This window comes from Rhamphochromis sp. 'chilingali' (assembly GCF_963969265.1).
Source record: "Rhamphochromis sp. 'chilingali' genome assembly, chromosome: 12".
Lineage (NCBI taxonomy): Eukaryota > Metazoa > Chordata > Actinopteri > Cichliformes > Cichlidae > Rhamphochromis > Rhamphochromis sp. 'chilingali'.
In genome coordinates this window covers 19,145,563-19,173,123 of record NC_137939.1, presented here as the reverse complement: position 1 = coordinate 19,173,123, position 27,561 = coordinate 19,145,563, and the positions used below count along the sequence as shown (strand labels likewise).

The 27,561-nt window shown below is 42.3% G+C and overlaps 1 protein-coding gene across 7 annotated transcripts in view; it reads left to right on the top strand.

Annotated features, from left to right (window-relative positions):
* Positions 1 to 27,561, top strand: part of myt1a (myelin transcription factor 1a) — a 76,907-nt gene that overhangs the window by 23,359 nt on the left and 25,987 nt on the right. For 5 of the 7 annotated variants that reach the window (XM_080899256.1, XM_080899252.1, XM_080899253.1 and 2 more), the window contains 5 exons: positions 5,526 to 5,588; positions 16,825 to 16,893; positions 17,148 to 17,210; positions 17,626 to 17,709; positions 18,187 to 18,408. In XM_080899256.1, coding sequence (XP_080755382.1) covers positions 5,526 to 5,588; positions 16,825 to 16,893; positions 17,148 to 17,210; positions 17,626 to 17,709; positions 18,187 to 18,408 — 501 coding nt within the window. The remainder of the gene's footprint in view (positions 1 to 5,525; positions 5,589 to 16,824; positions 16,894 to 17,147; positions 17,211 to 17,625; positions 17,710 to 18,186; positions 18,409 to 27,561) is intronic. The other 2 variants (XM_080899258.1, XM_080899257.1) reach the window with 1 other exon arrangement.

Here is a 27,561-nt window from a genome sequence, read left to right as displayed (position 1 = left end):
CTATTTTAGGGGGATATCTGTGTGTGCAGGTGACTATTACTGTGCATAATTATTAGGCAACTTAACAAAAAACAAATATATACCCATTTCAATTATTTATTTTTACCAGTGAAACCAATATAACATCTCCACATTCACAAATATACATTTCTGACATTCAAAAACAAAAGAAAAACAAATCAGCGACCAATATAGCCACCTTTCTTTGCAAGGACACTCAAAAGCCTGCCATCCATGGATTCTGTCAGTGTTTTGATCTGTTCACCATCAACATTGCGTGCAGCAGCAACCACAGCCTCCCAGACACTGTTCAGAGAGGTGTACTGTTTTCCCTCCTTGTAAATCTCACGTTTGATGATGGACCACAGGTTCTCAATGGGGTTCAGATCAGGTGAACAAGGTGGCCGTGTCATTAGTTTTTCTTCTTTTATACCCTTTCTTGCCAGCCACGCTGTGGAGTACTTGGACGCGTGTGATGGACCATTGTCCTGCATGAAAATCACGTTTTTCTTGAAGGATGCAGACTTCTTCCTGTACCACTGCTTGAAGAAGGTGTCTTCCAGAAACTGGCAGTAGGACTGGGAGTTGAGCTTGACTCCTCAACCCGAAAAGGCCCCACAAGCTCATCTTTGATGAAACCAGCCCAAACCAGTACTCCACCTCCACCTTGCTGGCGTCTGAGTCGGACTGGAGCTCTCTGCCCTTTACCAATCCAGCCACAGGCCCATCCATCTGGCCCATCAAGACTCACTCTCATTTCATCAGTCCATAAAACCTTAGAAAAACCAGTCTTGAGATATTTCTTGGCCCAGTCTTGACGTTTCAGCTTGCGTATCTTGTTCAGTGGTGGTCGTCTTTCAGCCTTTCTTACCTTGGCCATGTCTCTGAGTATTGCACACCTTGTGCTCTTGGGCACTCCAGTGATGTTGCAGCTCTGAAATATGGCCAAACTGGTGGCAAGTGGCATCTTGGCAGCTGCACGCTTGACTTTTCTCAGTTCATGGGCAGTTATTTTGCACCTTGGTTTTTCCACACGCTTCTTGCGACCCTGTTGACTATTTTGAATGAAACGCTTGATTGTTCGATGATCACGCTTCAGAAGCTTTGCAATTTTGAGACTGCTGCATCCCTCTGCAAGATATCTCACTATTTTTGACTTTTCTGAGCCTGTCAAGTCCTTCTTTTGACCCATTTTGCCAAAGGAAAGGACGTTGCCTAATAATTAAGCACACCTGATATAGGGTGTTGATGTCATTAGACCACACCCCTTCTCATTACAGAGATGCACATCACCTAATATGCTTAATTGGTAGTAGGCTTTCAAGCCTATACAGCTTGGAGTAAGACAACATGCATGAAGAGGATGATGTGGACAAAATACTCATTTGCCTAATAATTCTGCACTCCCTGTAGACAAAGATTTTATGAACATGGAAACAAACCCGGAAAATACTTGGCATATCTTACCAAGAAAAGATCCGAAACACAAGTTATTACAGTTATTTGTGATGCTCAGAATGAGCATGTATATGATAGTAAAACCATAAATAACATCTTCAAAGAATTTTATTGTAGACTATATACATCTGAACAACCAGTTGACGCACTGGAATTAATGGAGGATTTCTTCTCCAGGCTCAATCTGCCTACCATAGCAACAAAACAACAGACCACCTTCAATGCTCCCATTTCTAGAGGGGAAGTACTAAACGCTATAAAAACTTTAAAGAACGGAAAAGCCCCAGGACCTGATGGTTTTAGTAGAGAATTTTATAAAGAATTCAGTGAGCTGTTAATAGACCCATTACTTAATATGTTTAGATATTCGTTCTTGCGTAATAGATTACCTCAGACTGTAAGGGAACCTAATATCTCTCTTATTTTGAAGAAGGGGAAGTGTGCAGAGTCTTGTTCCTCTTATAGACCGATAGCTCTTCTAAATGTGGACCAGAAGATACTTTCTAAAATATTAGCTACTCGACTCGAAACTCTCCTGCCTCTAATTATTAAAGAAGAGCAAACAGGCTTTATAAAAGGCCGTAATTCCCGTAACAATGTCAGGCCCCTTCTCAGTCTGATTCAGGCTGCTCAGCAAAGGAACATGGGCGGTTTGGTGCTTTCTCTGGATGCAAGACATCAGTACCGGCTTTACTTAACATTATTATCTTGGGGGTAACTGTGACCGAGGACCTGTCCTGGGGCAACCATATCACCTCAGTTGCATGGAAAGCCCAACAGCGCCTCTACTACCTGAGGAGACTGCGGAGCGCACACATTCCCAGATCTCTGATCTTGAACTTCTACAACTGTGCCATCAGCAGCGTTCTGACGTATGGATTTCTAGTGTGGTTCCCCAGCTGCACCAAGGCCGATCAGCAAGCACTCCAGCGGGTGGTGAAAGAAGCTGGCAGAATTATTGGAATAAGTCTGCCAGAGATTAGTAATATCTTCCCCACTCGCTGTCTGAGACGGGTGCACAGTATTCTGCGGGACCAACATCACCCTGCGCGCCACCTTTTCCACCTGCTGCCCTCAGGGAGAAGGTACAGGTCTATACAGGCCAGAACATCCAGACTGGCCAACAGCCTGTATCCACAGGCTGTGAGGCTCCTGAACTCTCTGCCCCCCTCTCACGGACAATAACCATATCCAACTTCTTAATAGCACTGAACTTACTTGTCAGGTTCTCATGTTTACTTGTCATGTTCTCATGTTGTTGCTAAGGATTGTCTTATTGCACTGGAGTCACACTGGGTTAAATATTTACACTTGGGTTTTAAGGGGTATTTATTATTTTCTTCATTATTTTATTTACGGGTTGTACGGAAGCCCCAAATGCAATTTCATTGTTCTCTGACAATGACAATAAATAAATAAATAAATAAATATTGATACATTTAGTCAGTTTTCTGGTTATAAAGTAAATTTGACTAAGTCGGAGGCTATGCCAACTGGGAGCCTTAATTCAGTGCCAACTGGACTGTTTTCTTTCCTCTTCATGAGGTCCCCCACAGATTTTGTATACTATTTATAACTCCAAAATTTAAACAAATGTATAAAGCAAATTTTGCCCCTCTGTTCAAGAAGGTAAAGCAGGATTTGGAGAGATGGAATTCCCTACCTGTTTCCTGGCTAGAACGTATACCAATGGTTAAGATGAATATTTTGCCTCAACTGTTATATCCTGTTCAAATTATTCCAGTTATAATTTCAAATAGGGTGATGAAGGATCTGAATAGCTGGCTAAGCTCTTTTATATGGAGCAAACGCAGACCAAAACTTAAGATGGCCACACTACAGCTCCCAGGTTCAGTAGGGGGTTTAGATTTACCAAATATTAGAACTGGGGTGGGCAATTCCAGGCCCCGAGGGCCGGTGTCCTGCAGGTTTTAGATCTCACCTTGGGTCAACACACCTGAATCACATGATTAGTTCGTTACCAGGCCTCTGGAGAACTTCAGGACATGTTGAGGAGCTAATTTAGCCATTGAAATCAGCTGTGTTGGTTCAAGGACACATCTAAAACCTGCAGGGACACCGGCCCTCGAGGCCTGGAGTTGCCCACCCCTGTATTAGTACATATCAATTGAGTACTCACATGTGCTATATTCATGACTGGGTCACAAATAATTCACACTCTATCTGGTTGGGGATTGAAACCTCTCTTTCAAAGTATCCATTAAGGGACTAACTGTCCCTTAATAACTGTTCTTTAAGAACTTTAAAGATATTAGATCGGGCTGTGATAATCCAATCACACTTAATACACTTAAGGCCTGACGGTCAGTATGTCGAATTGAGGGAAGGTTGAAGTTAACATCTATGTTCACCCCTATTGTGAATAATCTTCACTTTCAACCGGGGATGTTTGATATAGGTTTTAAGGAATGGAAGAACAAAGGAGTTCACAGACTGAGGGACTTATTCTCCGACAATGTGGTTATGCCATTTGACCAAATGGTTGAGAAATATTCTCTCCCCAAACATGACTTTTTCCATTATTTACAGATAAGGCATTATATCTTGCACAGTACTAACTTCAGTGAGAGTCATGAAGTCTCTCATGTTAAGAAATTATTATTTTTAACAGATAAAGAGGTACCTGTGAAGATATTTTCTACGGCTTTATATTCTGTACCTTCAGTGATGTCACAGAGGCTTAAAGGCACACGGGAAAAGGAGTTAGGTATAATAATTGATAATGAATAGTGGAAACATGTCTGGAGTTATGCCAAATCAATCTCAGTTTGTAATCGTACCAAAGCAATACAGTTAAAAATCATACACAGAATGCATATATCCATATTTCGCAGACATAATAATAATAATAATAATGGATACTTTATTGATCCCCATGGGGAAATTACTTGTTTTTCTCTGCATTTGACCCATTCACTCAGTGAAGCAGTGGGCAGCCCACTAAGCAGGCGCCCGGGGAGCAGTGTGTAGGGACGGTACCTTGCTCAGGGGTACCTCAGGGTAGCCGTTAAGTGGATTCGAACCGCCGACCTTCCGATCATGGGGCGACCACTTTACCTACTGAGCTATCCCTGCCCCTAAACATCAATATAATCCTACCCTTTCACCCATGTGCATCAAATGCAAGACAGAAATTGGTACCCTAACTCACAGCTTCTGTTCATGTTTGAAATTGCAAGAATATTGGTCTAATGTGTTATCTGAAATGGAGAAGATTTTGGGTTGTAAATTGGAGATGGACCCTTTGTCTCTCATACTGAGTCTCCCCAGCCGGCGGTTAATATCCAAGAATAATAGGAGGTTGTATTGTATTCTCACCTATGCGGTGAGGAATATACTACTCCAATGGATTAATGAAAAAGCACCAACTATTAAAGGTTGGAAAAGAGTAGTGTTGGATCTAGTGCCATTGGAATATCTTACATGTGTACTGCACTCAAAAACAGACCAATTCTTCAAGGTGTAGGAACCATACTTGAATTATGTGGAACCTGATGTCTCTAGTATTATGTTACAAGGATTCTCTTGAGTGTTCAAACTGCAATGTACTACTGGGACCACAGGTATTGTACTGTATTATATTCTTTATTTACTTTTTAGATGGATCTGAGCTGGTGTTTTGTTTTGTGTTTAGTTCTCAGTCTGTTTGTTTGTTTTTGTTTTTGCTTTGTTTTGGGGGTTGTTATTGCTTTGTGGGGTGTTTTTTGGGGGGGGGGGTTGTTTGGGGGGGGGGGGTTATGGCTCTGAACTGTACACATTATTATGTTATGTAATTATGTACTATTTGTGAAAATGGAAAAAAAAAATATATATATATATAAAGAAAAGTGTTATAGTTAAGTACCAGTCGATTTTTGTTGCTTGCTTTATTGCATATGTAATTATGAGTTTCTCTTTTAGAAAGGGAGAGTATTTAAATGAAATGAAATGAAAACATGGGAGCAAAAGACAATGCAAGACACAGGATATGTGCACAAGAAAGCTTTTGTTTTCTGAAAAGTCTGTAGAAGCACTACACTGATCTGTGAATGTGTTCTTGACCCTAGGTGTCCTACTCCAGGCTGTGATGGCAGTGGACACATTACTGGCAATTACGCATCACATCGGAGGTAAGACCTCAAATCTAGCTTAGAAGTAATGTCCAGTGTTTGCTTCTGCTGTTTTCAAAGTGTGATTATAGCAAAAAAAAAAACTTTCATTTTGGCCTGTAAAAAAAAGAAAGAAAAATCTCATTAGCCTGTCTTTACTAAGTCTGTCAGACAGCAGTCAGAACACTGTTCACCATTACTGACACACAGTTTGGTCAAGTTACTTGAAAATAGTAATTAGTTACTAATTACTTCTCCATGAAAGTAATCCCATTACTTTACTGATTACTTATTTTCAACAGTAATTATATACTTTATTATTTTATTACTTAGTTTAAAAACATGATACACAATCTGAATAGGTAATAAAGCAATAGACCTTTCAGCCCATTTTTCTGCATAATCCATCATATAAAATTGAATCAAATGGAAAAGCCTCTTTTTAAAAATTGTTTTATTAGTTTTAATCTTTTAACTTTATGCACATTGCATCGAGCAAACATTTTATTATATGTAACTGTCTTTGACTTGAAGAAAATTGTTTAACAGTTAAACCTGTTTTCTGCATATTCAGCATATAAAATAAAATAATGTGTGTACACTCACTCTTTCAAATAGATCCAAGTAATGCACAGCAAAAGAAAAAACTCAAATCAAAGATTCAGCAGCACTAAGTCATGCCACTCTTAAATCTACTTTCACCTGTTTAGCAGGAGTGGGACTGGTGGAGGTTTGCCACCGCAGTGGTCATGTCAGTGGAGGGATTCGGGGGTTTCTCTGTGAATTTCACATTCCCGTGGCAGCGTGCTCAGTGCTTGCTCAGATTTGAAGTTTAATTTTACCCTTTTTACGGAATCAAACTCAAAGTAATGTGAGTACTTCCAAGCTTTAAAAGCTGCATGGTCGTACTCTCTCCCGTCCTCCATATTATCCATTGTTGATCTACACACGTCTGTTGCTGCCACGGACATCACACGCTCGTTGTCATGAGACACTCTTACAAACAAAATCACGGTTTAGTAATGCAGTAACACAGCGTGCTTATGGGAAAGTAACAGTAATCTAATTTGCAATAGTAATCCCTTACTTTACGCGTTACTTGAAAAAAGTAATCGGATTACACGTTACTGCCCATCTCTGCTGACACATTACTTTTATGGCATCCAGTCCTGTGACTTTCCTAGTGTGTGTCTATAGCTGTGTTCACTGCAGGAAAAGCAAAGCATTCAAACTTCTCACACATTATTACCAAAATACTGTATTTACTTATACTGCCCTCTACATCCAATACCTGGCTGAAGTCAGCAGTCAGACCAAACTCTTCCTCTCCTCAGAATAAGCACAATGACAGAAGGGTTCAGGTTGCCTCTCTATACTTAGACCAGGTGAACTTGGGCAAAACTGAGGAAATATCCACCTGCTGGTTTCTTGTGTGGGCATGTTCTTCCTATTGGCCAGATCTATAAATATCAGCATGAATTGCTGTCTGTATTGCCGTGAGAGCCTTGGAATAAAGTCATGACAAGGGTGTACCCTGCCTTCTCATCCTATGACAGCTGGAAAAGATTCTAGCCTCCATTCTCATGTCTTAAAAATGAATAATCACAAGACACATAGAAAATACTCGCTCGTTTTTTTCTTTACTAAACTCTGTGCCAATTTTTTTTATTCTTCATTGACAGAAGCAAAACTCAGATTTTAGATTACATACCAACAGTGCTTTAAAAGACAATTTCAAGCTGAAGAAGGTGCATCAATCATGAAGAACATTGTTTGCTTTCCCTCAACAGCAACACTCTTACTGTGGACTTACTGATGACATTATTGAACAGCAACAAATTTGCAAACATGCATATCCCAAATCATGCAAGAAGGTGGAATCAAAGAAGTAAACTTTGTCTAAGTAACAAATGAACATGTTCATCTAGGATACAATGAAGTGGTAACAGTGAGTCAGCTCTGAACAGACTTCAGTTAGTCCAGAACAAGGCGGCCAGATTAGTGTTAAAGTGTTCATACTATACAAATATCGATAAAATGCATGATAAACTTTCTTGGCTTTCTGTACAAGCTGAATTATACGATGGCTTACTTGTATTTTAAAAAAAAAAAAAGCAATACTGTTAAACACACCATATTTTTTTCTGCTCAGTTGCAATATCCAGATGAAATACATAATCATAGTACACGATTTTCAACAAACTGCAATTTAGTAACTCCTCGAGTTAAACGCAACTTTTTGAAAACCTCTGTTATATTTAGAGCATCTTTTCAGTGGAATAAGTTGCCTTATGCACTTAGAGAATTGGCTTCTATTCATAATTTTAAAAATCACTTATAAGCCTATTTAGGCAGCTTTTAATTCATTGTAAATACTGTAAGAGGGCAATGTCATTTGTAATGGAAATTTGTGTATTTTATTTCAGTGTCATTGATATTTATATGCTTATATTTTCTTAATTGTAAACATTTACTGTGGATATAAGAGCCAAATTATGCAGATATTTGGTATCCACTTTATTGTGTAATATTTTATTTGATTGTATTTGATGGTTTTGGCCCCAGGAAGATTAGCAACCACTGTTGTGGAAGCTAATGGGTTTCCTTATAAACAAACAGAAGAGGTTTCCCATAGTTATATAACAAGTTTTAAGTTAAAATACATTTCAGTCATTGGGAGAATAGTGTGCAAGGCCATCTCATTCCCACGGCTGACATATAGCTTTGGTCCCTCTTTCCTGGTGACTCGCACATTCCATACCAATCTGTCTTTATTGGAGGATACAGTAAGTGATAACGACTACAGGCCAGCTGGTTCTTTTTCATCAATACTTGACAAGCATCACATTTCTTTGTTTAAGGTTGGCTGCTCCGATGTCCACTTCTGTGAGGTTGTAGTGGGAACAGATAATGTTTCTGCCACTTGTCCTAGAATGCGTTAGACCAGTTTTGAACCCTGTGTCACTGATGTTTGGATAATATGGACCTACTTTTTGAGTAAGCAGTGAAGGTGTAAGAATGAAATGATTTGAAACATACCTGGACATTGTACAGCATCTGTGGCACATCCAACATGTGGCCAGTCCACATGAGATCAAATAGTTTGTCATATTCCAGCCACCACACAATACAACTTTATTGTTATTTTGAAGGAGACTGTTTGTTTTTCCTGTACAAGCGAATGCAGCTTCACTTTAAATGCGTTGGAACAGAGTTTTATGAAAGAAGCTGGCCTTCAAAGTTATCAGCTCACATTAAATAAAACATTTATGAAGAATGTAAACATGAGCTTCTTAGTACTTATTTACTGACGTCAGGTAAAGCCATCTGCTTAGTTTATGGAGAGCAGATAGCTGTGTTTAAGGATTCCAGTTTGAATGAACATTATGAAGTTAAACACACAAAAAAGTACAACAATTGGTCTCATGCAGAGTGGGAACAGACATTTGAATCTTTGCTAGACCTTTTCTCCTTGTCTCTGGACTAAAGCTGCAATGTCTATGACATAGGCCCGATATTCCATCTTTGTACACTGAAACAATTAAAGAGTGAAAGTGACCACAAATATAGTGATTTTTTTTTTATAGAAGTGACTGCCTGCTTAGATAGGCCTGGCCTGAAATGGAACAAACCGGCAGGTTTTATGATTGGCTGTCCAAACCAGGGGCCCGTTCTTCGTACGTCGCTTACTACATCCAAGATCAAATGACACATCCAAGATCAAATCATCGCGCTAACCGTGAGCTCGCTAATCCGGTTCCCCGAACACACCTGCTGTTGACGATTAGTACAGCTGGACGCAGTAATGTGACATCACTGGGTGTCATAAAAGGGGCTACGCATCGATAGTAGAAACATTGATCGGCAACCCTCTGATTGGTCGGCGAAAATGTCGAAGGAGCGCGCTCGGCTCGGTATTTTTCGGCAGCAGAGCAAGAACTCCTGAGTGAGGGATTTCAGGAGTTTCAGAGTTTAATCAGAACGCAAGGGAACACTGCAAAGGCTGCAAAAGCAAGGAGACAGGGCTGGCAGAAAGTTGCTGACAAATTAAACTCGTAAGTAATTTAATAATAATAATAATAATAATATATTGGATTTATATAGCGCTTTTCAAGGCACCCAAAGCGCTTTACAATGCCACTATTCATTCACTCTCACATTCACACACTGGTGGAGGCAGCTACGGTTGTAGCCACAGCTGCCCTGGGGCAGACTGACAGAAGCGAGGCTGCCATATTGCGCCATCGGCCCCTCTGGCCAACACCAGTAGGCGGTAGGGTAGATTTATTATATTACACTATATTATCCAATATTATATTACATTATATTATATTGTTATATTATATCCTCTTTCACATTAGAGCCACAACAGGACCCACTAGAACATGGGAACAAGTAAAAGTGAAATATAAGAATATTCTACAGAATGGTAATATTTATCACTTATATTGCTTTTCGTCTCTTGGAAAGAGAGCCTGAAATAATCTGTTTGTTTGTTTATAACAGCAACCAAGAAAAGGGCAGAGCAAAAAAAGACAGGTGGTGGTCCTGCACCCCCTCGTCAACAAGTTGGTTAAGTAAATAATATCCTCACGGGAAAATCGATATCTCTCAATGAGCACACTGTCGCGCTGAGCTAAAGGATCCTGTCTGTCCCGCAATATACGCTGAATTCTGAGGACTCTCCTTATCAATCTTGCACCTTCCGCAATGGGTTGCTCGCGTAAACGGACAGGACATGGCTGCGACAGGCTTCCCAAATCCACCTTGGCTTTTATAGCCGTGGTCTCTCATCTTGATTACACGAAGTAATTTACAATTACTACTCTGAAATATGAATTACATCTGTAATAATCACATACATGTAATAGAATGTTAATAGTACATTTCCCTTTTTTAGGAAATGACCTGTATGTATCTGTGTGACATCAATAAAAGGATCAAGTGCTGCATTATCTTCAGTTACATTGATGTTATTTATTTATCGCTGTTGCTTTCGTATAAATGAAGCGGACATACCTGCGTGGCCGCGATCTAATCCTGTTTACATAAAGTAAACCTGCTCCCGAGCAGGTTTACGCTTACGGCTCTGTTGCTATGACAGCAAGTCCCGGATGAGCTTCGGGGAACCGACTGATCCAGGATCACGCGAAATCGTCAACAATCTAATCCGGCTAACCTACTTAGCGAGGTACGAAGAACGGGCCCCAGAACTGAAATTGGTGTTTTTGCATTGTGCTATATACCAGGAGGTGTCACAGTATGCGGCAGCACACTGTATGAATTTGCAAAGAGGACCCAAAATGCAGACAAAGAATGTGAAAGAAAACTTGAATATTAACAAAAAGCGAGATGTTTAATGAGGCTGTTAAAGGGTATAAACAAAGGGCAAGGCAAACTGAAGCAAAACTAACATTAACCTAAACTGGGTGAACAAAACAAACAACATTAAAAACCTGGACATGAAACTTAGAAACATGGTGTGGAGAACATGACGTGAACAACAGACAACCTGAGAGAAATACACATACTAAATACACACAAGGGTGATTAGTGGAAGTGGAAACACATGGGGAAACAGCTGACACTAATTGAGACAAAGGAAGCAAAGCGGACCACACTGACATAGGACCGAGACTATCAAAATAAAACAGGAAACAAAGTGGAAAGCAGACATGACAATACAACTTCACAACATGGACAAGAAGACAAGAAACATGACAGACTAACACAGAAGACCTAAGTGAAACATAAATAAACTAAAGGCAACCAAAAGATAATCCAATTACTCAACATAATAAAGGAATAACTTAAGAACTCAAAATGTAAACTGAAAACGCTGGGTCAGAGACCCAGGATCGTGACAGGAGGTGTTATTGTAAGTCAGTGCTAGTTTTGTGAAAAGGAAGGCAAGGACATCCTTGAGCTCTCAGGTGCAGAAGGGAAGGCGGACCTTGCTGTTGATGTGAGTGTCCTTCTTATTTCCACCTCAAACACTGAACCTGACTTTAATGCACTTATTCAAACCTAAAACATAATGAGTGAGATTTCTCTCACTGAACAAGAAAAAAAAAAAAAAAAAGAACTGAGAAACTGCTGATAAAATAATTACTTCAAACAAAATAGAAATAGCATTTTGTGTGAGGGATTTAAAATTTTGGTAAAACAATTATTTTGCTATTCATTGTGGGTGTTTTGATTAAATAGTGATAAAATGTTGGCATTTTCACTATACCTATTTCCAAAAGTGGCTTTGTTCTGCATATCACAGTGAGTTTAACAGTCTTATTGTCTGTGGAAATAAGCTATTGTAAATTCTGGGTGGTGCTGATTTTTTTAATGATGGGGGTATGAGGTGTGTCTCCCAGTGCAGAGGGCATACATCTTACTGTGTCCTTGAAAATGGTCTCCAGAAAGGCATTAACATCCATCCTTACCATCCATCCTCAGTTCAAAAGTCGCAGAGCCTTGCTGTCAGTTAACCAGTCAACATACCAACGAGCTGACAAGGTGCACCACTGTGGTGCAGCTTGAACAAGATAGGACAGATTTATTTGCTGAAAGGGGAAATAACACAAAACTATACTGGTACATCTATAAACTAACACATAGAGACTCACACAGCCAGGAATGAGAGAGATCACCACGCTGGACAGAAGAAAACAAAAGGCTTAAATATACAGGGAATTACGAGGGAACAGGAAACTCGTGGGGAACACAGCTGGGGCAAATTACACACAATGAGATGGAGCATGTACAGTTAAACATTACACATGAGACAAGGTAGCTTCAAAGTAAGAGAGGCAAGCAAAACATGGTGTAGGAGACTACCAAAGTAAAACAGGAAATAATGGGAACACACTCAGAGAGGTGCAGACAGACAAACAGAGACATGACTAGGGAAACATGGATAATATGACAGGCAAGGGGGAGCAGAATGAAACATGAGTGAAGCAAGACACAAAGACTCACAACATAGATAAACACAGACACACAGAGGGCAAAGACACAAGGGGGAATCTAATAATCAAAAGGCTAAACAGAATAACCTAGGTACTGTAGAATAAATCCTTAGAATAACAAAGTGGACTTAAATATAAATTAGAATCCAAAATAATATCAAAACGCAAGAAAACTCAAAATGCTGGGCCAAAAAACCCAGGATCATGACAATAAGTCCAAAATCCAATTTGAGAGTAAGGTGTTCAATCCAGTCAGAGAGAGAGCTGTGGGATGATTGCACTAAAAACTAAAGAGAAAATGATAAGCAGAATCCTGGCTTAACTCATCTTTTTCTCCAAGTGCCATAAGATAGTGTGTAGGGCACATGTATCACATATTATACAACATGCTCTAATCACTTCATCCAAAACAGTCCTGAAGTAATGCCATTGCACCCTGTAGGTGGTAGATAGAAAGCACTTGCATAGAAAAAAGTGCTTGTGTATGGGTGACTGAGGCAGGTTGTGTAAAGCACTTTGAGTGCTCAGATAAAGAAGAAAAGTGCTAAATAATGACCTGTCTATTCAACCTCTGACCAGACTCTGATCTGCTTTTATACAATTTTATGAGAGAAAGTGCGAGAAAGAGAGCAATATGCCAGATGATATATACAAGTTTTTAGGATCATATGCTGCAATCCAGATGATGACAGCATGCCCCCTTGAGGCTGTGTAAAGCCACTAGGAATAGACCCACGGGGCTTACATTTCACTACCCTACTAAGGCCCATAGTAGGCTGATCAGGGGTCCAGTTCAAGCATGAAATGCAAACCATATCTTGGTCCAACAGTGCGGGGCCTCAGTGGGACAGCCCATAATGTGGGCTGACTGTGAGCTGCCCACACTAACAAGAGAATGGCCCACAGTGTGTCCCACTGTAGACCTGCAACAGATCTACAGCATGCTCAGATACTGGCCTAATATATTTTACTTGTTGAGCTCTTTTGCAGTATATCAATTAGAGCAAGTATAACTTTAATTTTACTGAGGTTTTAAATCAGTCATCTTCTCTCAGTCTTATATTTCTGACATTGTAATTAAACATGTTCTATCATTTCATGTTTTCATCTATTTTAGAGAAGATATGAAACACCTTTACTTTTGTATTATAAATAATATACCAGCAAATGTGCCCATGAACTGAGGGGCTGTGTGAGCAGGACAAAATGCTTATCACTCACTAAACGGGGTGTGTCCACACATGGTCCACACAGTTAAGTGCCCACAGAATTCCTTCTGGGGGACACAAATGGGCAAAATTTCACTATGGGGAACACTTGGGCTAGCCTACCCAACCATAATAGATTTTAAAACCCAGCCAACAGTCTCACAGTTCACCCACATCTACCCACTGTGACCCCACACAGGTATGTTTGCTAGGTTTAGGGAAAGCCTTGTTTATGTCAGCAAGACAATACTAAACCACATACTTGGCTGCAATCTAGCACCACACTGAAAATGTTTGAATTGTGAAATGAAAAGTGTCACTAAGTGTAACTTTTAAGAGATTTCTATTTCTTATCTCCTTTTTTTTGCAAATAACTAAAACTAGTTTTTCTAACAGCTCTCAGCTAAAGACATTTTTTCAAATTGTTTATAGCTTTGGAATTTTATTGTTATTTATTTAGGTTTTACATAGATTCCCATTTTGTGGGTGGGGTCTCGGGGGGGGGCAGGGGTAGCATGGTACACGCATTGAAAAAGTTTCTTCAGTTGTAATGAAATGGCTCGTGTAAAATTTGTATCTTCATTGCTTCAGTATTTGTCCAGCACATTAGCACAGACAACTGGGACCTCTCACACCTGACCTCACGTAATGAAACAAACTAATATGTCTGTGAAGGTTCTCAGTCATCCAGGTCATCGTAGTCAAAGGAGCTTGCAAAGAAAAGCGTCTGGACTTCTTTAAGTTACTTGAAGACGTTTCACCTCTCATCCGAGAAGCTTCTTCAGTTCTAAGGTCAAATGGTGGAGAGTCCCAGATATAAACCTAGTGGGAGTATCCCCCCACAGAGGGACAAAAGGACCCCTGATGATCCTCTAATCACCTGAGACAAGGTGTGAAACTGGGTGTGGGTCCCAATCAGCCAGAGTTTCGGGTGAGTTCATTGTGAAACCTGGGTCAAAATCAAGACACAAGAAGTGGAATCCTTCACTGCGCACATTAACTCTGTGGATAAAAACATCAAGTTCACCAGGGAAGACACAAAGGACAACTGTTTGCCTTTCCTGGACTGCGCTGTGCACATTGAAGAGAACGGCAACCTCAACATCAAAGTTTACCGGAAGCCCACACACACGGACCAGTACCTCCTGTTCGACTCCCATCACCCTCTGGAACACAAACTTGGAGTAATTAGGACCCTACACCACCGGGCAGAACATGTTCCCTCTAAGCCTGAAGGAAAAAAGAAGGAACACACACATGTAAAGGAAGCATTCAAAACATGCGGCTATCCTAAATGGGCGTTCTTAAAGTCAGCAAAGAGGCACAGAAAAGAAGATCAGACACCAGCGAGGGAGGATAAGAAGGACAGACGCAACAACATTGTCATCCCCTATGTAGCCGGTGTATCAGAAAAACTCAGGAGAGTTTTCTCCAAGCACGACATCCCAGTGTATTTCAGACCCAGCAACACGCTCAGACAAAAACTGGTTCACCCGAAAGACAAAACGCCAAAACACAGACTTAACAATGTGGTGTATGCTGTACAGTGCAGCGAGGAATGCTCAGACCTCTACATTGGAGAGACCAAACAGCCACTTCACAAGCTCATGGCACAACACAGAAGAGCCACCTCCACAGGACAAGACTCAGCAGTCCATCTGCATCTTAAGGATAAAGGACAATCTTTCGAGGATGCCAATGTTCACATTTTGGACAGAGAGGACAGATGGTTTTGAAAGAGGAGTGAAAGAAGCCACCTATGTCCACTGTGAGCGACCATCTTTGAACAGAGGCGGTGGTTTACGACACCAACTCTCTGCCATCTATAATCCAGTTTTGAGATCCCTTCCCAGACGCCTTAACGCCCACTCACATCCTGGGCCATCTGATCTCAGAAATTCGCATGATAAGGTGGGGCCAGGTTTCACAATGAACTCACCCGAAACTCTGGCTGATTGGGACCCACACCCAGTTTCACACCTTGTCTCAGGTGATTAGAGGATCATCAGGGGGTCCTTTTGTCCCTCTGTGGGGGGATACTCCCACTAGGTTTATATCTGGGACTCTCCACCATTTGACCTTAGAACTGAAGAAGCTTCTCGGATGAGAGGTGAAACGTCTTCAAGTAACTTAAAGAAGTCCAGACGCTTTTCTTTGCAAGCTCCTTTGAAAACAAACTAATACATGTCTGTGTAGGTTCTCAGTCATCCGGGTCATCGTAGTCAAAGGAGCTTGCAAAGAAAACCGTCTGGACTTCTTTAAGTTGCTTGAAGACGTTTCACCTCTCATCCGAGAAGCTTCTTCAGTTCTAAGTTCCACTGTGAGCGACCATCTTTGAACAGAGGCGGTGGTTTACGACACCAACTGTCTGCCATCTATAATCCAGTTTTGAGTTCCCTCCCCAGACGCCTTAATGAACACTCACATCCCGGGCCATCTGACCTCAGCAATTCGCATGATAAAGTGGGGCCAGGTTTCACAATGAGCTCACCCGAAACCCTGGCTGATTGGGACCGACACCCATTTTCACACTTTGGTTCAGGCGATTAGAGGATCATCAGGGGGTCCTTTTGTCCCTCTTTGGGGGGATACTCCCACTAGGTTTAAATCTGGGACTCCCCACCATTTTACCTTAGAACTGAAGAAGCTTCTCGGATGAGAGGTGAAACGTCTTCAAGCAACTTAAAGAAGTCCAGACGCTTTTCTTTGCAAGCTCCTTTGAAAACTAATACATGGTTACTATATGTAGAGGATACGCAGTGAAACATTTGAGGATTTCCCTTCATTCTCTCTTCATTTGAACAAACGAGACCTTTCAGATGTTTCAGCAAACAGTAGACTGTTACATTTACAACTTACACCATTCAGAGTAGATGACTCTGGTTATGCCAAAGAACATATTTAGGGGAAGCTAACAATGACACTACTTGAATTTAAAATAATACCATTTCTGTCCTTGCTGTGTATCCTGCTCAATTCTGTCCTGGCTCTGAAGTCTAGTTCAGGTTCTGGCTCTTTCCTTCACTCATACTCAGACATTCTGATCTGTCTGGTGTTCTGACATTCTCTCTCTAACCTATCTTTCAGTCTGTCAGGCTGTCCTCTTGCTGATAAATCACTTCGGACCCTCATGGCTGCCCACACAGCAGAACTAAAGTATGTGTGCTTTCTCCCGTCTCTCACCTCCACAGCTACAGCTCTGTCCTTGCTCTCCTTTTTAAACTAATATAAAATACTAATATTTTTGATATAATACAATATATCAAAAATTGGAAACAAAAAAAATTGATTCTAAGTAATCTGGTGGAAAAAAATCATTTTTGCCAGCAATGTGCTAATAATTTAAATTTGCAAATTGAATAAGTGCACGTGTGTGCGTGTGCGTGCGTGTGTGTGTGTGTTTGTCTCAGGTGTCCAACTCCAGGTTGTGACGGATCAGGCCACATCACTGGAAACTATGCTTCACATCGCAGGTGAGAGTTTGCCTCCCCAATCACATATTCGTTACAGACTACATCAGTTACTCAGTGTGTTTATGTCACACTTTGGCAATAATAAAAAAAAGTCTGTGTGTAGACTTATTTTCTTGGTCCCTACTGCTTACACAGTCCACCAGTCTCACTAAGACAGAAGCTGACATTGAGTGACAAACATTAAGCTAACAGAATATAATGTTCACATAAACTCACTGTAAATGTACTGAGTCCTTGTAAACTGTTAAAATGCGCATTAAACAGAATCAGCTTCACCCATATTAGCTTACATGTTTCAAAATATTCAAATGACTTTTTTACTTTTTGAGGTTATTCTTTTAAAGAATTTTATTTAGCCTGTGTTTAAGCAAAGCTTTGTCTTTTCTGTGTGGTCCACTTTCTTCCTCTGTGCCAGTTTGTCTGGATGCCCCCGAGCCAAGAAAAGTGGAGTCAAATCAACCCCTACCAAGGATGACAAAGAAGATTCTGAGCTGCTCAGGTTTGCAACAATAGCTCATTAGCACCATGTGTGTGTTAGATTATAATTTGGTTTACTTTGGCTCAAAAGAAATGTATTATAGATATTGTTTTTTTATTATTAATCCTTTATTTATCCAGGTAAAAAATCTCATTGAGATTAAAAATCTAATTTCCAAGATATTAAGTATCAGAAGATGAATTATGATGATTCAGATGAATGATGGAGTTTTAGTTCTTACACCACCTTCAGGGCTGTCACAGGACAGCACACTGACCCTGTGAAGAGGATAATATCTTACTTATTTTAAAACTATGCCTTTATTCTTTCCTGTAGAAAAATGGAAAGGATTTCAATGATTGGACAAATGGGATAAATGACACATTTGTCTACTTTAACCCATTCAGAGGCCATTGTCTAAATTCATGTACCAAATTTAAAATGTCTTGTGTTAGCCTAAGCCAAACTAGCCTGACAGTGTTTTCTGCCTGGCTACAGATGTCCTGTTCCTGGCTGTGATAGCCTGGGCCACATCAGTGGGAAGTACGCCACTCATCGCAGTGCTTATGGATGTCCACTAGCAGCACGCCGGCAGAAGGAAGGTCTTCTAAATGGCACACCCTTCTCTTGGAAGGCCTTCAAGACCGAGGGCCCATCTTGCCCAACACCAGGCTGTGACGGTTCTGGTCATGCTAACGGCAGCTTCTTGACACATCGCAGGTACCCTGAATATCAGTGCATCATTAATAGTGGTTTTAACCAAACTTCTGATTTATTTTGGTTTATGTACATATATATATATATATATATATATATATATATATATATATATATATATATATATATATATACATATATATATATATACACACACACACACACACACACACACACACACAGCAGATTTCTGTACTTGGACAGGCTGACAGATGAGCTGAAGCAGAAGTCTCTGTGGACCATGTTGTTTGCAGATAACATTTGATGTGATCTGTAGTGACCGTAGGAAGAAGGTGGAGGTATGCTCTGGAGAGAAGAGGAATGAAAGTCAGAAGATAGTCAGACGGTACAGTGGGGCAAAAAAGTATTTAGTCAGCCACCGATTGTGCAAGTTCCCCCACCTAAAATGATGACAGAGGTCAGTAATTTGCACCAGAGGTACACTTCAACTGTGAGAGACAGAATGTGAAAAAAAAAATCCATGAATCCACATGGTAGGATTTGTAAAGAATTTATTCGTAAATTAGGGTGGAAAATAAGTATTTGGTCACCTCAAACAAGGAAAATCTCTGGCTCTCACAGACCTGTAACGTCTTCTGTAAGAAGCTTTTCTGTCCCCCAATCGTTACCTGTATGAATGGCACCTGTTTGAACTCATCATCTGTATAAAAGACACCTGTCCACAGCCTCAAACAGTCAGACTCCAAACTCCGCCATGGCCAAGACCAAAGAGCTTTCGAAGGACACCAGGAAAAGTATTGTGGACCTGCACCAGACTGGGAAGAGTGAATCTACAATAGGCAAGCAGCTTGGTGTGAAAAAATCAACTGTGGGAGCAATCATCAGAAAATGGAAGACATACAAGACCACTGATAATCTCCCTCGATCTGGGGCTCCACGCAAGATCTCATCCCGTGGGGTCAAAATGATCATGAGAACGGTGAGCAAAGATCCCAGAACCACACGGGGGGACCTGGTGAATGACCTGCAGAGAGCTGGGACCAAAGTAACAAAGGTCACCATCAGTAACACACTACAACGGCAGGGAATCAAATCCCGCAGTGCCAGACGTGTTCCGCTGCTGAAGCCAGTGCATGTCCAGGCCCGTCTGAAGTTTGCCAGAGAGCACATGGATGATACAGCAGAGGATTGGGAGAATGTCATGTGGTCAGATGAAACCAAAGTAGAACTTTTTGGTATAAACTCAACTCGTCGTGTTTGGAGGAAGAAGAATACTGAGTTGCATCCCAAGAACACCATACCTACTGTGAAGCATGGGGGTGGAAACATCATGCTATGGGGCTGTTTTTCTGCCAAGGGGACAGGACGACTGATCCGTGTTAAGGACAGAATGAATGGGGCCATGTATCATGAGATTTTGAGCCAAAACCTCCTTCCATCAGTGAGAACTTTGAAGATGAAACGAGGCTGGGTCTTCCAACATGACAATGATCCAAAACACACCGCCCGGGCAACAAAGGAGTGGCTCCGTAAGAAGCATTTGAAAGTCCTGGAGTGGCCTAGCCAGTCTCCAGACCTCAACCCCATAGAAAATCTGTGGCGGGAGTTGAAAGTCCGTGTTGCTCGGCGACAACCCCAAAACATCACTGCTCTCGAGAAGATCTGCATGGAGGAATGGGCCAAAATACCAGCTACTGTGTGTGCAAACCTGGTAAAGACCTATAGTAAACGTTTGACCTCTGTTATTGCCAACAAAGGTTATGTTACAAAGTATTGAGTTGTATTTTTGTTATTGACCAAATACTTATTTTCCACCCTGATTTACGAATAAATTCTTTACAAATCCTACCATGTGGATTCATGGATTTTTTTTTTTTCACATTCTGTCTCTCACAGTTGAAGTGTACCTCTGGTGCAAATTACTGACCTCTGTCATCATTTTAGGTGGGGGAACTTGCACAATCGGTGGCTGACTAAATACTTTTTTGCCCCACTGTAGCTCATTGCAAGAACATCAATAAGCGGAGGCTACCATCAAAGCTGCGAGATCCCGAGACTACAGCACAATGGGAACAGTTAACCATATAAATATGATGAGCTAACTCAGGCAGAGAGCAGTGTAACTGTAGATGATGCATCTACTGGGCTGAGGATGAAGATTGTGGGCAGACTTAATGTAGCCACACAACCAAGAGCACAACTCTCCCGGCTCCCTGAGTCTCATCAGAGGAGATCCTCACAGAGAACAGAGCTCTGCTCACCATCTCTAATACCAGCATCACAGACACCAGTAAGCTCATATATGCCACTGCCACACTTGGATATAAGATTAAAAATGCATGTAGAAAAAAGAAGAAGGCTAGAAAGCAAACTCAGGGAAGACTAGAAGGATGTTAGTCGGCTAACAGAGGTGAAAAGGGCATCGTAAGAGACAGGTCCTGGACAAATAAGAAATACAACAAGATATCTATAAATAAAGTTCTTGAAACCATCAAAAAAGGCTCACAGCTTTGGCCACTAGGCTGAAGAGATGCATCACAGAAAAGGTGTACTCCCACTGCAAAGAAACAGTAGTAGAAGATCAGACCCACACAGAGCTGTGACTGAGCAGTACTGGAGGAATATGTATAAGAAAGGTGTCACACAATATCAATATCATGGACTAAGAGCAGACCAAAATAACCTCCCAGAACAAGAATCAGTCACCTTCACAAAGGCCGGCATCCAAAAACTCCAGAAAGAAGAGCTGGAGAGCACCAGGTCCTAACAATGCCTACTGGCTGAAGAAGCTAAAGACATTCATTCAATGATTGCCTGGTGGCACAACTAAATAGGCTGCTAAAAGCAGGTACTCATCTGGACTGACTAACACAAGGCAGAGCAATAGCGATCATGAAGGAGCTCCACAAGGGTATAACACTGTTGAACTACTAGCCAACTGCCTGCTTTTTCACAACATGGTAGCTCCTCTCAAGTATCATAGCAACCAAGCTGATTAAGCACATGAATCATTACATGAGCACTGGGCATTGAAAACAACACCAGAGGATCAAATGACCAGCTTCTGTTAAACAGAGCAGTACACCAGGACCCTAAGACCAGGCAGACTAACCTGAGCACCACCTGCATTGACTACAAGAAAGCCTACGACTCCCTCCCACCACCCACAACTGATCTATAGGTTTCTTCCTGTAGAGGGGAGTTTTTCCTTTCCACTGTTTCCAAGTGCTTGTTCATCGTGGGCTTCTGATTGTTTGGGTTTTCTCTGCTTTACTCTACATTGTAAGGTAAAGACTACAATAATACAAAGAATCTTGAAGTAACGGTTGTTATGATTTAGCACTGTATGATTAAAATTTAATTCAATTGAAAATAACAAGATGTACTGTCCCCACTGCTCTTCTGGATGGCATTACCTTGGCCTCCAGTAACGCTATGAGGAACCTTGGAGTCATTTTTGACCAGGATATGTCCTTCAATGCACATATTAAACAAATGTGTAGGACTGCTTTATTTGTACTATATCTCTAAAATTGGAAATATCCTGTCTCAGAGTGATGCTGAAAAACTATTTCATGCATGTTTTACTTCCAGGCTGGACTACTGTAATTCATTATTATCAGGATGTCCTAAAAACTCCCTGAAAAGCCGTCAGTTAATCCAAAATGCTGCAGCAAGAATACTGACAGGGACTAGAAAGAGAGAGCAGATTTATCCTATATTGGCTCCTCTTCATTGGCTCCTCACATACAAGGTCTTAAATAATCAGGCCCCATCTTATCTTAATGACCTTGTAGTACCATATCACCCCATTTAGAGCACTTTGCTCTTGCACTGCAGGCTTACTTGTTGTTCCTAGAGTATTTAAAAGAAAAATCAGAGGCAGAACCTCCTGTCAGTTTTCAGGCCTCTCTTCTGTGGAACCGGCTTTCCATTTCGATTCAAGAGAGACACTATCTCCACTTTGAAGATTAGGCCAAAGCTCTTGCTCATAGATGATTGTTGGGGTTTTCTCTGTTGTATTATTGTAGGGGCTACCTTACAATATAAAGCACCTTGAGGCAACAGTTGTTGCCTCAAGGTGAGGCAATCAGAGGCAATAGGTCTTATGAAGTAATAAGTTCAAATTTGGAATTATAAAAAAATATTTTCAGAAAAGGTCAGGTGAAATGTATAATAGTAGTTGTTTACAGGGAGTTGTATTAAAAAAAAAAAAAAAAACTGGAGCTCTGTCATGGTTTGGTGGTACATTTCAGCCAGTAGGGTTGGAGATCTGGTCTCTTCCAAGTTAGGTGTGCCTGGAACATTTCCAAAAGGAGGTGCCCAGGCTCTTTTTCACATGCAGAAGCAGCTTTCTTCTGAAATCTTTCTGGATGTCTGAGCTCCCTAACCTTCGTCTAAAGCCGAACCCAGCCATCCTACAGAGGAAACTCTTGCAAACAGCCATTACCCAGATTTCATAACCAACGGTAAGGGTTGTGATGTAGAGGGACTGGTAAATTGAATGCTTTGCCTTTCAGCTCAGCTCCCTCTTCACTATGGCAATCCAGTACAATGCTCACATTACAGCTGATGCCACACCAATCTGCCAGTCCAACCTGTACTCCGTTACTCATTACTCATGAATAAGACACTTGAACTCCCTTGATTAAGGAAGCCTCTCACCTTCGACCCAGAGAGACCATTCCACTCTTTTTCTGGCAAAGAACCATGGCCTCAGACTCTTGGGTGTGCTGACTCTCATCCCAGACATTTCATACTCTGTTGCAAACTGCACCAGTGCATGCTGAAGATTGCACTCTTCTCTTCCACACCCTTCTCAACCTGGAAATGCCTTGCAATCCTGTCGATATAAATCAAGAACGTTAGAGACAAGGGGTTGAATCCAACACCTGCTGAAAACATGCTTAGATTTGTTACATTTGTTTGTTAAATTTGACAGCCCCACAATGTCAGTGTCAATGTTGAGATGCGAGGGTGAATATCATCCAAACATGGTGCTCACACCCATGATTCTACAATTGCCAAAGCCACAGCCCTTTTGGTGCTCTGATACTGCTCTACTGCTTCAGAACACCCCTGGTCCCACTGCCGTGACAGGTACAGATGAGCTGGATGTCTCCGAATTGGTCCTGAACATGGCCCATTATGACTTTATTTACCCCACCCTCCCCTGGGATGCAAAAGAAATCCTTTCAGATGTGGGAGTTAAAGATTCGACAGACATGGGCCTCTATCAGTCACCCAGTTTATCATCACTACTTGTTTGGGTTTTCCAGGTATGTCCAGCGGTCTTGGGCACCATCTGACTCAGTTTACTTCGATGTGGTGAACATTTTACAACTTGGTTCACCTTTTCAGCTGAGTGAACAAGATATATATATATATATATATATATATATATATATATATATATATATATATATATATATATGCTGAGGGACCTATGGATTCTTCGATACCCAACATCCACAATGACGGCGAAACAACTAGTAGCTCAGTGTTCCAACATTCGAAAGAAGGGACTGCTCTCACAGCTAGAGATTGACAAGGTACAACACAAATGCTACGGCAAGGAGGAGTCAGGACGCCAGGTCAGGGGGGCGATATCATCACCCCCACCCGAGATTGGGTACATAGCCCCAAGTGCGATAGGAGAAGGATCGTTAAGTGCGAGAGGAACTGACCTGAAAGATAGGATCATGGCCAAGCTTGAAACCTGGATCCCCCGTAGCCGGTTACCAAGATTACGTGAAGTACCCTCAGAAGGTCTGCTAGATGATGTTAATGCAGCACTACGGACGATACCTACAACCACGATTACCGACACTAACAAGCTGATCTACAATACGGCAGCAGTGATCAGTGAGATGCTTGGCTACAAGTTGAACAGCCACAAGGGGCAGTACCCTCCATGGAGAAGGAGGCTAGAGGGCAAGATCAAAGTAGCACGGAGGGAGGTTAGCCAACTAACGGAGTTGCAGAAAGGTGCAACAAAGAAGGTGCATAAGAAATACAGCAAGCTGTCCATACCTGAGGCCTTAGAAACTGCCAAGCAAAGACTCACAGCCTTGGCCAGCCGCTTGAGAAGGTACACCAGAGAGATAGAAGGCAGGAGAATAAACCAGCTGTTCTCCACAGAACCAGCAAAGGTGTACTCTCAGTGGCAAGGGAACAATAAGAGAACAGCACCACCAAGGCTGGAGACTGAGCAATACTGGAAGAGCATATGGGAGAAGGACGCAACCCATAACGGCAATGCTCAGTGGCTAGTGGATCTGAGGGCAGACCACAGCAACCTCCCCGAACAGGATCCAGTAACCATCACAGTGGCAGATATCCAAGAAAGGGTCTCCAGTATGAAGAGTTGGACAGCACCAGGGCCCGACATGGTTCACGCCTACTGGCTAAAGAAGCTGACTGCACTCCACGAGCGTCTAGCAGCACAAATGAACCAGCTGCTAGTTAACGAGAGACACCCGGAATGGCTAACCGAAGGTCGGACGGTCCTGATCCCCAAGGACCCCAAGAAGGGACCGGTCCCCTCCAACTACCGACCAATAACCTGCCTCAGTACTACATGGAAGCTCCTGTCAGGCATCATATCGGCTAAGATGAACAGGCACATGGGTCAATACATGAGCGGGACACAGAAAGGAATTGGCAAGAATACCAGAGGCGCAAAACACCAGCTACTGGTAGACAGAACAGTCAGCCGAGACTGCAAGACCAGACTGACCAACCTGTGCACTGCCTGGATTGATTACAAGAAGGCCTATGACTCAATGCCCCACAGCTGGATACTGGAATGCCTAGAATTGTACAAGATCAATGGGACCCTAAGAGCCTTCATCAGGAACTCAATGGGGATGTGGCGTACAACACTAGAGGCCAACTCCAAGCCCATAGCACAAGTCACCATCAAGTGCGGGATCTACCAAGGAGATGCTCTGTCCCCACTGCTGTTCTGCATAGGCCTGAACCCCCTCAGTGAGATCATTAACAAGACTGGCTACGGATACCGACTACGGAACGGAGCAGTTGTCAGCCACCTCCTGTACATGGATGACATCAAGCTGTATGCCAAGAGTGAACGAGACATCGATTCACTGATCCACACTACCAGGCTATACAGCAATGACATTGGAATGTCGTTCGGACTGGAGAAGTGTAGTCGGATGGTAACAAAGAGAGGGAAGGTAGTCAGAACTGAGGGGATTGAACTACCAGAAGGCAACATTGCAGACATAGAGGACAGTTACAAGTACCTGGGGATCCCGCAGGCGAATGGGAACCATGAAGAGGCCGCTAGAAAAGCTGCAACCACCAAGTACCTGCAGAGGGTCAGGCAAGTCCTGAGGAGTCAGCTGAATGGTAAGAACAAGATCCGGGCCATCAACACCTATGCCCTGCCCGTGATCAGGTACCCTGCTGGGGTAATAGGCTGGCCAAAGGAGGAGATAGAAGCCACTGACATAAAGACAAGAAAGCTCCTTACCATGCATGGAGGGTTTCACCCCAAGTCCAGCACCCTGAGGCTGTACGCTAAGCGGAAGGAAGGGGGCCGGGGACTGGTGAGTGTCAGCACCACAGTCCAGGATGAGACAACGAACATCCAAGAATACATTGGGAAGATGGCCCCAACTGACCGAGTGCTCAGTGAATACCTCAGGCAGCAGAAACCCAAGAAAGAGGAGGGAGACGAGGAACCATCATGGAAGGACAGGCCCCTGCACGGTATGTACCACCGGCAGATAGAGGGGGTGGCTGATATCCAGAAATCCTACCAGTGGCTGGACAAAGCTGGACTGAAAGACAGCACAGAGGCACTAATCATGGCAGCACAAGAACAAGCTCTGAGCACAAGATCCATAGAGGCTGGGGTCTATCACACCAGGCAAGACCCCAGGTGCAGGCTGTGTAAAGATGCCCCAGAGACAATCCAGCACATAACAGCAGGGTGCAAGATGCTAGCAGGCAAGGCATACATGGAACGCCATAACCAAGTGGCCGGCATAGTGTACAGGAACATCTGTGCCGAGTATAACCTGGAAGTCCCGAGGTCAAAATGGGAGATGCCCCCAAGGGTGGTGGAGAATGACCGAGCTAAGATCCTGTGGGACTTCCAGATACAGACGGACAAAATGGTGGTGGCTAACCAACCGGACATAGTGGTGGTAGATAAACAGAAGAAGACGGCCGTAGTGATCGATGTAGCGGTTCCGAATGACAGCAATATCAGGAAGAAGGAACACGAGAAGCTGGAGAAATACCAAGGGCTCAGAGAAGAGCTCGAGAGGATGTGGAGGGTGAAGGTAACGGTGGTCCCCGTGGTAATCGGAGCACTAGGTGCGGTGACTCCCAAGCTAGGCGAGTGGCTCCAGCAGATCCCGGGAACAACATCGGAGATCTCTGTCCAGAAGAGCGCAGTCCTGGGAACAGCTAAGATACTGCGCAGGACCCTCAAGCTCCCAGGCCTCTGGTAGAGGACCCGAGCTTGAAGGATAAACCGCCCGCAGGGGCGTGCTGGGTGTTTTTTTATATATATATATATATATGTATGTATATATATGTATATATATATATATATATATATATATATATATATATATATATATATATATATATATATATATGTGTATATGTATGTATGTATATATATATATATATGTGTATATGTATGTATGTATATATATATATATATATGTATATGTATGTATGTATATATATATATATATAAACACCCAGCAGGTTTATCCTTCAAGCTCGGGTCCTCTACCAGAGGCCTGGGAGCTTGAGGGTCCTGCGCAGTATCTTAGCTGTTCCCAGGACTGCGCTCTTCTGGACAGAGATCTCCGATGTTGTTCCCGGGATCTGCTGGAGCCACTCGCCTAGCTTGGGAGTCACCGCACCTAGTGCTCCGATTACCACGGGGACCACCGTTACCTTCACCCTCCACATCCTCTCGAGCTCTTCTCTGAGCCCTTGGTATTTCTCCAGCTTCTCGTGTTCCTTCTTCCTGATATTGCTGTCATTCGGAACCGCTACATCGATCACTACGGCCGTCTTCTTCTGTTTATCTACCACCACTATGTCCGGTTGGTTAGCCACCACCATTTTGTCCGTCTGTATCTGGAAGTCCCACAGGATCTTAGCTCGGTCATTCTCCACCACCCTTGGGGGCATCTCCCATTT